We start from the raw sequence: 16438 nt of genomic DNA, 5'->3' as shown, positions 1-16438 counted from the left end.
CATGGACCATATCTGGGCCAGGTCTCAGCCAAGTTAACAACCCATAACTGGGTCTGAACAGGGCCAGATCTGTTGGTATGTTACGACTGCAAAGTTTTTTTATAAACCGATGAAGCATTTCGCTTTATGGCTGTGTTTTTTTCTTAAAGCGACCTGATTGATAGAATTTTTTCTTTGCTCAAAAATAATTTAAATGTATTTCAAAAGTGGGTCAACATAGACCAAACTTATGTGGCCCACATATACATTTAAACATCTGGGCCAAATACTACATTTGAGATCTGGCCCAAGTCTTGAGCGCCGCCTGTAAGACGGTGACACCTCAGCCAAACCTGGCCCATGTTTGGCCCACCTGCTGCATGCCAGTGCCGGACAAATGCCTGCTGTGCCAGCTTTATGCCAAATCTGGGTCAGAATTCTTTGCTACCTGGGTATATACTTTACAGTCAAGCCAGAAATCAATCAACCTCCTGGTTAATCTGACTTAAAGTTACTTTTAATCTATCAGTAGTTTGATTTTTGTCTGTAAATGACCCAGGCTTCTCTCTAAAGATAATAAGACGATGCACAAGAGTCATCATTGTGGAAAACAAAATTTCTCTGCATTTATTTACATTTGAGCAAAAACTTTAGGTCAGAATTTGCTAGGGGTTTGGTTAATTTTGGGCCTAACTATATATATATATATATATATATATATATATATATATATATATATATATATATATATATATATATATATATATATATATATACAGTTTAAGTCAGAATTATGAGCCCTCCTGTTTATTTTTTCTCTAATTTCTGTTTAATGGAGAGCATTTCTTATCATGATAGTTTTAATAACTCATCTCTAATAACTGATTTATTTTGTCTTTGCCATAATGACAGTAAATAATATTAGACTAGATATTCTGAAGACATTTTATTCAGCTTAAAGAGACATTTAAAGGCTTAACTTGGTTTATTAGGTTAACTAGGCAGGTTAGGGTAATTAGGCAAGTCATTGTATAACGATGGTTTGTTCTGTAGACATTCGAGAAAAAAATTGCTTAAAGGGGCTAATAATATTGACCTTAAAATGGTGTTTAAAAAATTAATAACTGCTTTTATTTTAGCCTAAATAAAACAAATAAGACTTTCTCCAGAAGAAAAAATATTATCAGACATACTGTGAAAATTTCCTGAATCTGTTAAACATCGTTTGGGAAATATTTAAAAAAGAAATAAAAAATCAAAGGGGGACTAATAGTTCTGACTTTAACTGTATATATTTGTACGGTTTCTAACTAGAACATTACTCAGATTGACGTCTGTGATTGTAATCCATCGCAGTGTCTGAAATACTGTAGGTAAAACCCATTTCAACCATTTCTATGCTAAAAGACTGGCTTCTCGCTTAACTCTCGAGTGTATATAGTAAATTAACACCACCAATAGCAATGCATATTAACAATGTGAAGCATCAACTATGTGCGGGTTTGGTTTGTGAATACCCTTGTGAAAAATAAGTGCGCTCAATTGTTGTTACTTTGCACTTGTGTGGTTTTTAATACTTAAAAGTAGACTGTTAAAGTCCTGTGCTATTAGAAAATATAATATGATGTAAAAGGCCACTCAGGTGTACCAAAATGAGAGACATTTTCAACATGGTTTTAAATGCTTTTAAAAAGTGCACTTATTAGCAATTTCAAAATAAAAGTCCTACACTTTTTACTTTTGAAAGTAAATTTTAAATATTTTTTTAAATCAACCTTTTGCTAATTTTGCCAAAATACTTAATCAGATTATTATAATATTTATTTATAAGGTACTTTAATATTATATATTATTGCTTGATTTTATTTATTTATTGTATTTATTTGTTAAATTTTAAAAAAATGTTTAAAGTACTATTTTACTACAAATGAGTGGTTAGAAAGATGTTTGTCAGTAGAAATTACATTAAAATACATTTTAGTTCGTCATTAATGCTTATCAGAGTTTTCAGAAGTTTATTTAATCATAGACAACATAATTTAATCAAGCTCAGTGAATCAATTTGTGCAAATGAAATGCAATCAAGTGTCCAAAAGCATTAGATTCAATTTGCACTTATTCTAACTGAAGTACATTATTTACATATAAGCATTTGTTTTAGTAATGAAATGCATTTTAAAGTGTACTTCTTTTTCACAAGGGACCAGCCAGAATATTTGCTCATTATTATATGCTTTGCCCCCTACTCAATATTCAGTCTCAGTTTGAAGTACATCAACATACTGAAATAAATCCCAGCCCTCTATTCAATATTCAGTTTGAGTTTAAAGTACATCAACATACTAAAATATAGCCCCGCCCCTTATCAATAATCTGATTCAGTTTGAAGAACATCAACATACTAAAATAAAATCCCGCCCCTAATCAATAATCCAATTTATTTTGAATCACATCAACATACTGAAAGAAAGCCCCGCCCACTACTCAATGTTCAGTTCGAAATACATCAACATACTGAAATAAAGCCCCGCCCCTACTTAATAAACCATTTCAGTTTGAAGTACATCAACTTACCGGCCCCTACTTAATATTCAGATTCAGCTTGAAGTACATCAACTTACCAAAATAAAGCCCTGCCTCTATTCAATTTTCAGTTCGAAATACATCAACATATTAAAATAAAGTACCGCCCCCTACTCAATATTCAGATTCAGTTTGAAGTACATCAACATGCTAAAATAAAGTCCTGCTTCTACTCAATTTCAGTTTGAAGTACATTAACATTCTAAAATAAAGCCCCGCCCCTACTCAATTTAGTTTAATGTACATTAACATACTGATATAAAGCCCCGCCCACTACTCAATTCAGTTTGAAATACATCAACATACTAAAATAAAGCCCCGCCCACTACTCAATTCAGTTTGAAATACATCAGCATACTAAAATAAAGCCCCGCCCACTACTCAATTCAGTTTGAAGTACATCAACATAATAAAATAAAGCCCCGCCCCCTGCTCAATATTCAGTTTCAGTTTGAAATACATCAGCATACTAAAATAAAGCCCCACCCCTACTCAATATTCAGTTTCAGTTTGAAATACATCAGCATACTAAAATAAAGCCCCGCCCACTACTCAATTCAGTTTGAAATACATCAACATACTAAAATAAAGCCCCGCCCACTACTCAATTCAGTTTGAAGTACATCAACATAATAAAATAAAGCCCCGCCCCCTGCTCAATATTCAGTTTCAGCTTGAAGGACATCATATATGGTTCAATTTTACTATATCAACATATACTATGATATGTTTAATGTGCATGTGCAAAGATTTAAGAGAGAAGCCAGATCAGTTCTGCTTTGTTGTCGCTGAAGTCATGCTTTTCGCTGATGTTACGTTTATAAAACTGCTTTTATTTCCTGGATCGCACCCAAATACCACTCTTTACCTCTCTACCTGAAGGTGCACTGATGATCATGTAAGAATAGCTGGACTCTTAAAACACGCCGGACTCAACTTGAAAGGGAAAACGAAGCAAGACGTTGTTAAATATTCATCATTACTGTACGTCAGCCACGTCCTTCAGCGTTTATTTTTTATTTTAGAGTCACTGTGATAACCTGGAACCAGCAGATTCTGATGTACTCCGATGATAAGACTTATAAATCTATATCTTTACTCCTCTCTGTGACAGAAATGTAGAGCCAAAATAAGTGTGACTTCCCTCTGGTGTGTGTGTGTGTGTGTGTGTGTGTGTGTGGTGTGTGTGTGTGTGTAAAGCTGGAGTTTCGTTGTGACCGTCGGTGGAGAATTTGAGTGTCGATGAGTGCGGGACAGTCAGGAAATTCACCGATGCAGCTTTTTATGCATTTCGTGGGCTTTTACTTCGCAAAAACAGCAACGTAAAAGAACTGTTTCCTGTTCATCTGTGTGTGCGACATCGTCTTTTAGATGGTAGGAGGCTGTGAAAGCACCACGAGCAATTTCGAAGCCACCTTCTGTATCTGTGTATGTATTTATATATAAAAAAAACAAATGTAATAACTTATTAATCTTACAAATGTGGATGTTATTGCTAGATATGTATATTTGAAGTGGAAGGGAAGAGATGCAAATTTTTGATCCGATGAATGTTTTTTTTAATTGTAGGAATATTAAGGCATGACATGACAGCAGGTTATATACGCTGCAAAAAAAGTGCTTTTCTTACTTTTTTGTCTTGTTTCAAGTCCAAATATCTAGAAGTTCTTTAATTATAAAGCATTTTGTAGAAATGTAAACACTATCGTTTTGGGTTAGGAAATAGTACGTCTAATTTAAAGGCGCTGTATGTCAGTTTTTGACTCTTCTAAAGCATAAAAACACCATAATATGTTTATATTTAACATAATATTATTATATTTAAGCACTCCAGGTGTGCTTGGCGAAAAACCACATATTTCATTTATTCAGAAAGCTCTCAAAGCATGCGTCCGTGACTGAAACGCGACCTCTGGTGGACAGTAGCAGACTCCGAAATGAGACACAGATTCAGAGTTCCACATAAGGTTATTAATTAGCAAATAATATAATTATTCCGAACGTAAACATTAGGTGAGCAGGTTACTTTGTAACCCCGTGTCCTAATTCTGCGTTCACATGGACGCAGATGAAACGTCAAGCGCGAGTAATTTACATGTTAAGTAGGGCTTTGCAATTAATCGAAATCAAAGCGTTGTGATAAGCTAATCGCAAGAGGCTGCGATGTAAGATACATATTATTTAACTTCCCCCACTTACAGCAAATGCATGACTGCTGTCTGTGTGACAGTCGTCTGTGTGTGACAGCCTTACTAGCCAATTGAGTGAGCACACTCTCATTCTGCCCAATCAGAATTGCGCAACCGAACTATGCGGAACGCCCACTATAACAAACAAGGATACGCGAACGAGTGGGATGATGGCATTTGCCGCTTCACAAGTATTAATAGACTAATTAAAATCAAAGAAAAACAGCACGTCAGTAATATATATATATATATATATATATATATATATATATATATATATACATAAGAAATCTGTTAAAACTTGTTTTAAATTAAAAACTGAAGCCTACAGGCAAATAACAAACTTTCCTCAGCAAGGATTTGGCCATTTAATTAATAAAAAAAAATCTAGAGTTGATTGCTAATATAAGTTAATATCATTTAAGCATTTTAGCAGTAAGAAGCTACAATACAGATTATCGAATTATTGACTTGACTACAAAATTAAATCGTAAATCAAATCGAAATCGTAATATCCGTCGAATATATATCGAAAAAAATCGCAATTAGATATTTTCCCCAAATCGCACAGCCCTAATGTTAAATCAATGCAAAGGCGCGAATAGACATCCTGCGACGCAGTGTTTATTAGCCTTCATAAAGCTCATAAACACAGCTAATCTCTCAATAAAATCCTTGTTAGCCATTTAGCAATGAAGCTAGAGTCACCAGGCAGACAGAAGCCCTCCCAAGAATTTGACGTGTGAATTACGCGGATTTGACGTGCGAATGAAGCAAGCAAACTTAAAATGATCTGAAGTTCAATTTCAAACAGTTTATTTTATTTTCCAGATCTCAGGTGAACTATCTGCTGCTGCTTTCAGTAGTACGGCAATAAATGTCACGTAAAATGGCATTTAAACTCACATTATTAGCATTTAACACTGTCAGTTTTCTGTCGTTCACCTGTGAGAAATAAAAGCAGTTTCTAATAACAAAAACTTCCTTTAATATGAAAAATATTCCCTCTTTCGTGTGCCGTTGCTTTTATTTAGAAAACAAAATAAATCAGCCTTTAGGCTCGATAGTCCTGTTGGTCCTTAATCTGGCAACCTGCACTTGTGTTTGTTTTGCTCCAGGAGTGCAATACCTAGCTCAACCACTAAGTGCACATACTGCACCGTTAAGTGAGTTCTTCCAATAATAATCTTGTTTTCTATATGAAATACGATTATTTTACTTGGCCAACGGGCAGATTATTTTGCTTGTTTAAAAAACAAACACACCTAATTTTGACGTATTATTTCTGAAAACAACACAATATTGTTTTTGCTTGTCCAGAAAATGCTTCTTGATTTAAGAGTTGTTCGATATTTGGAAGAGAAATGAGACTAAAGTAGGAAAAGCATTTGTTTCACTGGAATAATGACCACCGCTTAAGCGTTTTATGTAGTGCAGAACTACTGAAAATACACTGGAAACAAAGTCAAAGGGAAAGTGTGAACCGTGGCTGCTTGAAAAGATAAATAATGTGACATGCCACCTTTTCATCATGTTTTTGTTTGTCAAAGCTGTGATATAAATGTATTGTTTTTCTCTTAACAGAGAGAGAAATCATTGCTATTGAATTGGATTAGCACAAAAACTATCTCAATCTGACTGAATTACTCTTAGACACATTATTTGACTGAAATTCTTTGATTTTAACGGGTTTGTTTATGTCAAACTATTTTTATGGCTTTTTATTTTCATCACATTGTATTGCTTGAGTGTTAACGATGCAACTTTTGTTTACAAAAATGTTTTTTGTTTGTTTTTTTAAATGTGATTCCTATCTATATGTATGCACTGAAACGTCTGTAAGGTCTTTTAAAGTACAGCCTGTTTCCTCTGGAACGGAGCCAGTGTGTGTCACTCCAGGAAACAAAGCCATGCAAATCATGCGGATAAATTCAGCTGGAAATCTGTTGTAGTGCCAAATTTTGTATCGCTCAACTACCAACAATTGTGGCGTTCGCAGGCTGTGCGTTTAAAAACTATCCAGACAACGTTAACGAATGTGCATTCTTCCACTTTAATCATTCCTTGTTCTGCTTTTCTTTAACTCATGTTGCTTGCCATGTCATGCCGGTGGACAGATTTAGAGATCCGCTGCAAAAAAAGATGCAGTTCTTACTTGGATTTCTAGTCCAAATTTTAAAACATTTCTTTAAATCAAGAAGCATTTTCTAAACGAGCAAACAATATTGTCTTGTTTTCAGAAATAATAACTCAAAGTAAAGGGAGTCTTTCCTTAAAATAAGCCAAATAATCTGCCAACAGCAAAATGAAAAGCCAGATTATTTGTTTACCACTTTTACTTTGCTTGTTTTAAGGAAAAAACTGAGTTATTATTTCTGAAAACAAGACGATGTTTGTTGCTTGTCTTGAAAATGCTTCTTAATTTAAGCATTTTTAGACTAGGACTAGAAACCGGACAAAAAAATTGAAGTAAGAAAAGCTTTTGCTTGCAGTGTTCAGCTTAGCCCCTATTAGTATTTACTATACACTGGTGTCAGTGACTGTTCTAAATTGCCAAATCTGCCAATAAATAGCATTATATCTACCAATCCCATCAGTTATCAGCTCCCGAAATGGACTCACTAGTTAGCAGGCACTCTTATAAATAAGTATGGTCACATTGAAAACAAACTTTTAATAAAAAAAATAATAATACATAGGTGTATGGCTACCCACAAACCCACACACTATGCACACCGGTCTATATCTGGAAATAATAATAACGACTAGACGGGCAGGATTGTGCTGTCCGGTTACTGTAAATGTGTGAGGAAATGGTGGGGTGATCACTGGAGCTTTTCTTGTTTTAACTAATAGGGATTGATCAAGTATTGTATATGTGAACCTGAGGGATCCTGGCAATAAAAACTGAACTTGTTTCTGTATGAGCTGGAGTTGGAAATGTTTTTGTGTCAAATATTGTTGTGTGGTGTAGGGGAGCGTGGGGCACAAAATAACGCGGGGTAAATTGTAAAATTTATTTGCTCAGGGTTAATCGTGGCTAGGCATGGGAAGATAACCGTTTTCAAGGTGTATCGCCGTATTTCCGTTTGGAAAAGTCCAAATTTCCTGCAATATCGTTCCTAAGGTATGTGTATGATTTTTTATTTACATTTTTTATGTTTTTGTTTTTTAGGACAGCAGTGTCTCCAGCCAGACACGTGCACACATAGGGCTCAACCTGTGCAGTGCACATGCCCTTTTTAGTCTTGGATAGAAAGTACCCTAAACTAATGAAGACAGCAGAGGTCAATGATTTTCATTATTCGGCCTGACATGTTTACTGCTCCAAAACATTATAAATGTTTCTCAAAATAAAATATATTGTGTTCAAAGGGGTAAAAATTATGTTGCGAATTGTTGCGGATAAAAGTGAGGAAGGGGGAGGGGAGTGGAGGACGCCGCCCTCTCTATTTTGCCGCCCTAGGCGCCTGCCTAGGTTGCCTCTATTGACGCGCCGGCCCTGAGTGCCAGGTGCTCACTGCAGAACCATTTGTGGGCCCCCAACTAAACAAGAAGCACTGCATTAAATTATATTTTTCTGTGCCATGTCTTTGAAATATGGAAATTAATTTTAATGCATTTTTTTCAATGGAATTTCTGCGCTAGCCTGTCATTAATCACGACGCCTGTGTTCAAACAGTCTTTCGTCTCTTTTTTACACTTTAACCAGTGTATTTAACTGATTATATTTGAATTACATTACAACACCGATGCTGTAAAAGAAACATTATGAAATTAAAAACACATAAAGCTTTCACCGGAAGTTCATCATTGTCTGATAAACACTAACGTTAGCTGTAAATTCAACCCAGCTGGTCTAACATGCTATTTTACCCTAGCTTTAAACCGCCTGGGGTCGTCTTGACCAAAACTCAGCAAAATACTTGACTCAGTTACATATGAGAACAACTTCTACATAAAACTTGAAATATATACTTTGAAAACAAAAGATTTATCCTGTATTAAATGAATGCAAGGTAGTATTTATTTCCGTGTGATATATTAAAGGCAGCGGCGCAAAACGTGAAGGAGCCCATACAAACTTGTAAACAAAGATGTCACTGTTGTATTACGAGAAAACTTTCCATCAAGAATAAGTTCGAAATTACCTCGAATTACCGCGTTTTTATTAAAAAATAAGAAAAAACAAGTTATTTCTTAGTTGAAACGTTGCTGCTTCTGCCATTCAAACGCGAAAACGTGAACGCGCACAAACTTGTAAACAAAGATGTCGTATTGGGAAAGCTTTCCGTCATGATGACCATCGGACCCGCGTTTATTCAGAGGTAAGTTATATCTTATGATAGTTGACAATATGTCGTCTAAAATAAAATGTTTCTTCAGAAACAACCAAAAATTAGGTTAGTGTCATGAATTCACATTATTTTTTATGAGGCATTGTTAATAGATTTCATTTCATAAGTGATTCCAAATATGAATAATTTGAAATACGAAATAAAATTGTAAGATTGGTAACCAGTTTTGGAGAATTTGATGTTTTTCCCATTCAAAGAGATTTCAAAAGGCATTTCAAAAGATGGCTGCCAAGACTTGCATTCACATCTGCAAGCAACAGGCTATCATTATTTGTTCATACTTAGCATGGCTACAATTTGTCCTTTTTTAAAAACGGTTTGACCTCTTAGGTGTGCACTTAAACACATAATTTTATTTCTAGTACATTCAGACAGACAATACTCTGCTTGGTCTGTATTTGGCATTTATTTGGCCTCAGTGTGCTGTTTGATGTCTTCCAGAGCTTCTGACATCATGTTTCAGTCTGTGCTTATCAGGTCTGAGGCACCAGTGATCTGCAAATACAGAAGTTGTGTTTGTGGTTTCTCTGTCCTCGTGGGAACCTACATTTCTAAAACAAAAGAACTGAAATGAATGTTTGAACCACCGCTATTTAAACTTGACTCAGTTGTTTTAATAGTTTTAAAGCTGGTTGGGTCTGTTGTCTGGTCCTTCTCTTTGCTAAATGGTAAATAAATCATGGGTGGGCATTTTGACATTAATATATATATATATATATATATATATATATATATATATATATATATATATATATATATATATATATATATATATATATATAAAAACAGTAAGTTTCGAGACATATTCAGCCCGTAAATACTGACTTCAAAGTTAAATAGTGAAATAAATGTTTCACCAAATATTAAGATACAGTTTTACAATATCACACATGCTGGATTTAGGAGTTTAATTCGCCTGAAAATCAAGACACAGGCGATTTCGCCATCTGGTGGTGAACTTCAGATTAAATGTGTGATTTGAATTCCTTCAATGTTGATTACATTATAGACGTGCAAGGGAAGTTCTAAACACAACAATGGCAATTTTTGTTTACAGTTTTAATTAAATTAAAATATTTATTAAATACAATAAGATTAGCTTAATGCTGTTTGGCCCACTTAACTGGAATTATTCTGTATATCTGCTCCTTAATCATGTCTAATAGCTTAGAAATTTGGATAGTGTAGTAATGCAAAACTGAAATATGCCATAAAACATTTGTAATGAAAAAAAATGAAAAAAGAGCAAAATTATTTCTTCTTGGATAAACTGGTGGCAAAAATATAAGAGAAATTGTTGGTACCCTTCAATTTCGTCCATGCCAGTTTCATTTCATTGCTTTTTTAATGCTTCTCTTGAACCACAATTCGAAAGCTATATGATTTCCATTAGTTTATTTTCAGTATTTTTTTAATGATCATTACTTTTAATCAGTGACCACTGAGGTTTTTTTTTTTTTTCTTTAATGGACTATACTAACAATTTTGTCCACAACGCCTGTAATGTATATATGGTGCAAATTACAAGGGGGTCTAGGGGGGACTATCCCCCCCACCGAAATAATGCTTGAACCCTCCTGAAGGATATCCACTGTGAATGCATAATCGTGCCAATCAGTCTATGCAGGAAAACAGTCTAAATCTGAACACTTGACATGGTAAGTGTTCACAAGACACTTTTTTTTGTAAAATAGGTGTTTCTTTCTAACCTAAAATGAAAAGCATAGTTTGAGCTACAGAAACCTTTGTAATAACTAATCAGAGGATGGTTAGAATACACTAAATACCCCTCAAAACTCTGAAAACTTAATTATGTTTTATGAATAAATTATATGTCATTTAAATAAATGAATACGATACATTTGATTCACTGAAGCATGCATTACATGAACCAACATTATCAAAAAAGTTGATGTTTTGTGTGTAACATTTGTTTTTTAATTAAAAAGTCTTAAAATGTAAACAACTTAAACATCCCATAATGTAAATAAGTTGGCATTTAATAAGAATAACATTTTGACAAAAATGTTAGATAGAACCTTATAATAAGTTGTTGATATATATATATATATATATATATATATATATATATATATATATATATATATATATATATATATATATATATATATATATACATACACATACACACACACACACACAACATTTCTGTCTGGTTCTTGAATCTGATTGGTTGACAGCAGTGCAATATTTTGCCAGTAACAGCACTTGTACTGCCTTTTCACACTTGTGTATTACTCCACCCACATACAGCAACAAGCGGCAGAGGACACCAGGCCCGGATTGGCTAATCGGGAGCACCGGGAGAAGTCCGTTTTTTGGCCGTGAGGGCCGGTGTCCCTAGCTGCCTGCACTCTCAGCAGTCGCACTTTTTTCATCTATTTATTTATTTGACCATAGCTTCACTCTTTTTATTCGTTATTTTTGCGCCGCTCTTCTTATTCATTTTCTCGCAGCCCCGTGAGCAAGATGCAGCCTGCAGGTTAACTAACGTTAATGATGATGTAACGTTAACTATCATCATTCGACCCCAAACAGCGAATTCGAATAATTAATATTAATGAATAATACACCTGCTCAATGAAAATCAGATGATTCACTACATTAATAAATCTGACATAACTTGATCAGAAATCTAAAAAGGGGAGAAGAAGATTAAGCCATCAATAGAAAGTAATACCATGTCTTGCAGGTCACAGTCCAATACTTTTTTCTTTACTCTCCCTGAGTTAGCGCTATAGTGGAGCAGTGGTAATCACGTTGCATTACTACGCCGTCCGACCCGTGTTCGAATCTCACCTGGACAATTGACTTTTTTTTTTTTTTTCATTTTTATTGTTAAGACATATAATACTGTTAGGGCTTTTGAACATTTGTTTTTCTAAAGCAGCTGTTTTCTTGAAAAAGACGTGATAGTGTCACTAGAAACTGAATTGGAAATGACCTTATTTTAGTATAGTCAGTCGTGAACTGAGGTGGGCCAGTCTGGCTTGAAACTCCAGGGCTGAATATGAGTCCCACTCTGGCCCTGGAGGACACTCTATAGTTTGACAAATACTGCAGCTGTTGGACAACATAATTTAATTTTGAGGCTTTTTCAGTCGAGAATGTAGCTGTTTAGATTGCAACTGTGCGTTTTTTACAACTATAGTGCCTATTTTAAATCTTTATCATTTCTGAGAGACAGCACGTCGGTGGCCATTAGCCTGTCTTTGAGCAAAGACAGTTGACGATGTTCATCCACAAGATGGCGACAGAGACAGCATAATAAGCCCTAAGAGAAACCAGCGTAATTTCTAACAACAGCTGATCAAATCATTATTAAACAGGTAAACGACTTTCTAAGTCGATCTCTCTTTTTTGTATATTGTAGTGCTGTATTGATCTCCTAATTGCCACAGAGAAATACTGGGTGATATCTCTGTAAACTGATGGCATTTCATGCCGTTCAGCCTTATTCACCTTATTCTTCGCCGATGAGCAGGCGCAGCCATTTGAATTGTTTTGGCTCGAGATCTCCGGTCTCATTCACTTCCATTCATTTTTAGACATTAAAAACTGCTCGTTTCGCTGTTTGATGTTGCAAATTGATATTTCCTTATTATATTATTTTTACTTGGTCTGTATAGCCATGCAAACATTTGTTTGTAGAGCAAGTAGTTTGACCGTTTATTATTCCTAGTCATTTCTCCCATAGACGACTGAATCTGAAGTTCTAAGACAATCGCGAAAACAGGCGCACTTCCGCATTTTAGAATAAGGTCAATAGTCGTAAAATGTCATCGCTGTATACGTTACGCTAGAGATTCATTCAAACACTAGCGCTAAAGTGACGTTGGTGAAGTAGCAATGGTTCTTGCTGTTTTGACATCAGCTGCAGATGTGAATGAATGGCGGAAGAAAGTAGTTCCTCTTACAAAAGAGTTTTTAGACTCTCCGTGTTTGATTTATTTATTTTTATCCACACAATTATGCCGTTGAACTGTTGTATAAACGCAACATCACACTTGTAACTGTGTGATATGGCTGTATATCATCACTGGTGGGACACTACGGGCCTACTCACACTATGCCATCCGTACTGTGCCCAGGCTCGTTTCCCGGATCGTTTGAGAAGTGTGAGTGTGCTGAATCAGGCTCAGGCACGGTTCACTTGGCCGGCCCTGGCCCGGTTGGAAGAGGTGTGCCTGAGCGCGGTTCACTTGGGCTTTGGCGCGGTACGCTTGTAGTGTGAGTGCAAAACGCGCCAAAGCCTGAAACTGAAGGCGAGACGTGACTTTTAAGGGGCTGTTTCATATGGATTTATTAATAATTCTTACAGTTCAGTGAACGCAAACTGCCGTAGTTTATTAAAGACGCAAACCCCTCACTGCAGGACAGCTGCGCGCCTTCAGCAGACCTCCTCATTCCTGCAGCACGAGGGCTTTATGATTGTTTATGAGCGGCAAAAATGGCGGATCTGTTCAGCGAAATATCTGACTGCGTGTCCCCGCATCCCTAAGGACTGTTTGGCGAAATATTTGACGGCATATCAAACCGACTGAAACGATATAACTAGAGAAATCTCCACTGTGCTGCTGAGTGAGAGAGCGCTTCTCACTGAACAGCGCAGCATTGATGACGTAAGCGTGCCGAAGCCCGTTTGTGGTGTGAGTGTGGGCCGTCGGGGGAGACGGGAGGGGGGACAAGCGTGCTTTGGCCCGGTTCGAGGCAGCTGTACCTAGTGTGAGTACGGCCTAAGGCATTTGGCCTGCAGCCTCGAGCAAATGCACGCCTCCTGCCAGTGCCAATATACAGCCACATCGCGCTGCTACTCATGTGATATTGCTCATACAGTATACAACACACAGTTGAGGGCAAAATCATGCACCCTCCTGTGCAATATTTACTCTTTTTCAAAAGTTTCTTAAGTGATATTCAACAAATAAAGAATTTTTTCACTGTATTTTCTATATTTTTTTCTTCTGGATGAATATATAGATATAATATAGAGACGATTAATAGAAATACATTAATTAGATTGATTAAAAATAAAATAAAATCACAAAGCTACCGCTTCATTTTTGCACTTTATAATGCTCGACGAGTATTTAGCATGTAGTGTTTTCCTATTGGTTCAGAATTATGAGCAAGAGCCGCCTTCAAACTGCAGCTGAGCGAGAGAGAACGAGAGAGAGAGAGCACCAGACCTCCCCAAACCCAGCGCATTTGTGCGCGTTCCACGCTGTGCGTGAATTTAGTTCAGCGATGCTTCCTAGTAGTTTGAAACCGCGCACTGTTGACTGTGATGAAGATAAACAAGGTGACAGGAAAGTTTATTGAGGAGGCAGGAAACAGCAGCAGCAGGAGGAGCCGGCGGGGATGATCTGACGGAGATCCGCGCACAGACGAGCGGGATGCGGAGCTCCAGACGGCGGCCGCTGCTGCGCTTCTGCTGCGGAGGAGCGGTGCTGCTGGCCGGGCTGTGGGGCGCGCAGATCCTGCAGAGCACAGGTGTGGAGGAGCACTCACTGAACACGCTTTATTTCAACACCAGCATCTTTTATTCCTGACGGGCATTTTTTTTTTCTTGTATTTCCGAGAATCTCATTAACATTTTTTCGCATTAATATGAGAGCCAGTTGGTGCATATACTGATTTATGCACAGAACAAACAGAGAACAAGATTATTGATGCTTTTGGAGAGTTGTAAGAACATTTTTTTGTCAGATTGTATAAACGATATTAGTAGCCTAATTATGCAAAGTGTTTTTTTATAAAGCAACAATTTACGATTTAATACCATTTAAAATGTACATATTTATGTTTATTGAAAATGTTTTTATATATAGGGCATATGTATATTTTAAATCTATATAGGGTGCATGAATTCAAAATAAGTGCATTTGTGTATAGGCTGTATTATATGTGTATATATTATTTTGCCTTGTTCTGTCAGTACAATGCCTTCTCACCTGCGTCATCACCACTGAGAGGTCGTTCCCATGCTATATATATATATATATATATATATATATATATATATATATATATATATATATATAGCATAATACATAAACTAATAGAGTTGCAGACAATATTTGTGTCAGATGATGTTATATATTATGTATTACTTATATAATATAAATGTTTATGTATTTAATAGCATTAACAGGTTTATTAGAAGGGGAGGGACAAACTAATGCAAACATTTAAACTAAAATCAAATAATGTTTATTCCCGGTCAGGTTGGTATCAAAAATGGGTGCGTTTTTCTTCTTACTGGCGACCCCAGAGCAAACTCTATGCATTTAAATCAAATTCACATCAGTAATAATGCTGATTGTCTCCATGATGCTCAAACAAACAAACAGCGGTGTCAGACCCTAACAGCTGAAATGCAGTACTCTGAGCTCAGTACAGTTTGTGCTCAACTGGTTTTGGTGGTACAATCTTGCCAGTTGAATCACAGTTATCAGTGGCAGACACGTTGCTTGTAATACTGCAATATCAGTTACATCATTTAGGTAAGAAATGCACAGAATAAACATATTAGGCAAATTAATCATAATTATTTTCCTGCAGGTAAAACTCCTGCACATATTTCCTTATGAAATTGGTTTGCCCCTGTGAAAAAAAGTGTACAAGAAAATGTACTTAAATGTGAATTGAATACATGTAGTAATATTGTTTGACACATAATTAATTGTAATTAAACACAAATGGATAGGTGACAAGGAGGCTCAGTGGTTAGCACTGTGGATTCACAGCAAGAAGGTTACTGGTTCGAGTTCCTGCTGGGTTTGCTGGCATTTCTGTGTGGAGTTTGCATGTTCTCCCCGTGTTGGCATGGGTTTCCTCTGGGTGCTCCGGTTTCCCTCACAGTCCAAACACATGCGCTATTGGTACATAGATTAACTAAATTGTCGGTAGTGGATGAGTGTGTATGGGTGTTTCCCAGTACTGTGTTGCAGCTACTATGTGTAAAACATGCTGGATGAGTTGGCGGTTCATTTTACTGTGGCAACCCCTGATGAATAAATGGACTAAGCCGAAGGAAAATGAATGGATTACTAATAAATTATTCTGTAAAAAGGGATTATGTACAATATATTTTCCTTTAGCTGTACTTAAAAGCTGAGGAGTAAACCTTACAAATTTGACCTTTTCCCATGATTAAAAACCACCATTAATCAATAATGCATGATTATATTCTGTCAAGGCTTTGCAATCGAAATATGTGATTATAATGGAGGTCAATGGGACAAAAACAGCCACCAACATAACCAAAGGGTAGCCAATTTTAACAGTACACAAGGCTCAATTAAA

At 36.1% G+C, this 16438-nt stretch overlaps 1 protein-coding gene across 2 annotated transcripts in view; it reads left to right on the top strand.

The window, feature by feature from the left end:
• Positions 1–8821: 8821 nt before the first annotated feature.
• LOC101886560 (sodium/potassium/calcium exchanger 3) overlaps positions 8822–16438 on the top strand; it is a 59759-nt gene continuing 52142 nt past the window's right edge. Inside the window, exons 1-2 of one of the 2 annotated variants that reach the window (XM_087262414.1) lie at positions 8822–9079; positions 14457–14623. In XM_087262414.1, coding sequence (XP_087118540.1) covers positions 9048–9079; positions 14457–14623 — 199 coding nt within the window. In that variant the 5' untranslated portion in view covers positions 8822–9047. Of the gene's footprint in view, positions 9080–14309; positions 14624–16438 lie in introns of those variants that run through there. The other variant, XM_087262415.1, reaches the window with a different exon arrangement.

This window comes from Danio rerio, chromosome 7 (assembly GCF_052040795.2).
Source record: "Danio rerio strain M-AB ecotype USA chromosome 7, GRCz13ab, whole genome shotgun sequence".
In the NCBI taxonomy this organism is placed as follows: domain Eukaryota; kingdom Metazoa; phylum Chordata; class Actinopteri; order Cypriniformes; family Danionidae; genus Danio; species Danio rerio.
The sequence above is the reverse complement of the archived record's forward strand: the minus strand, read 5'-3'. Positions and strand labels throughout refer to the sequence as shown.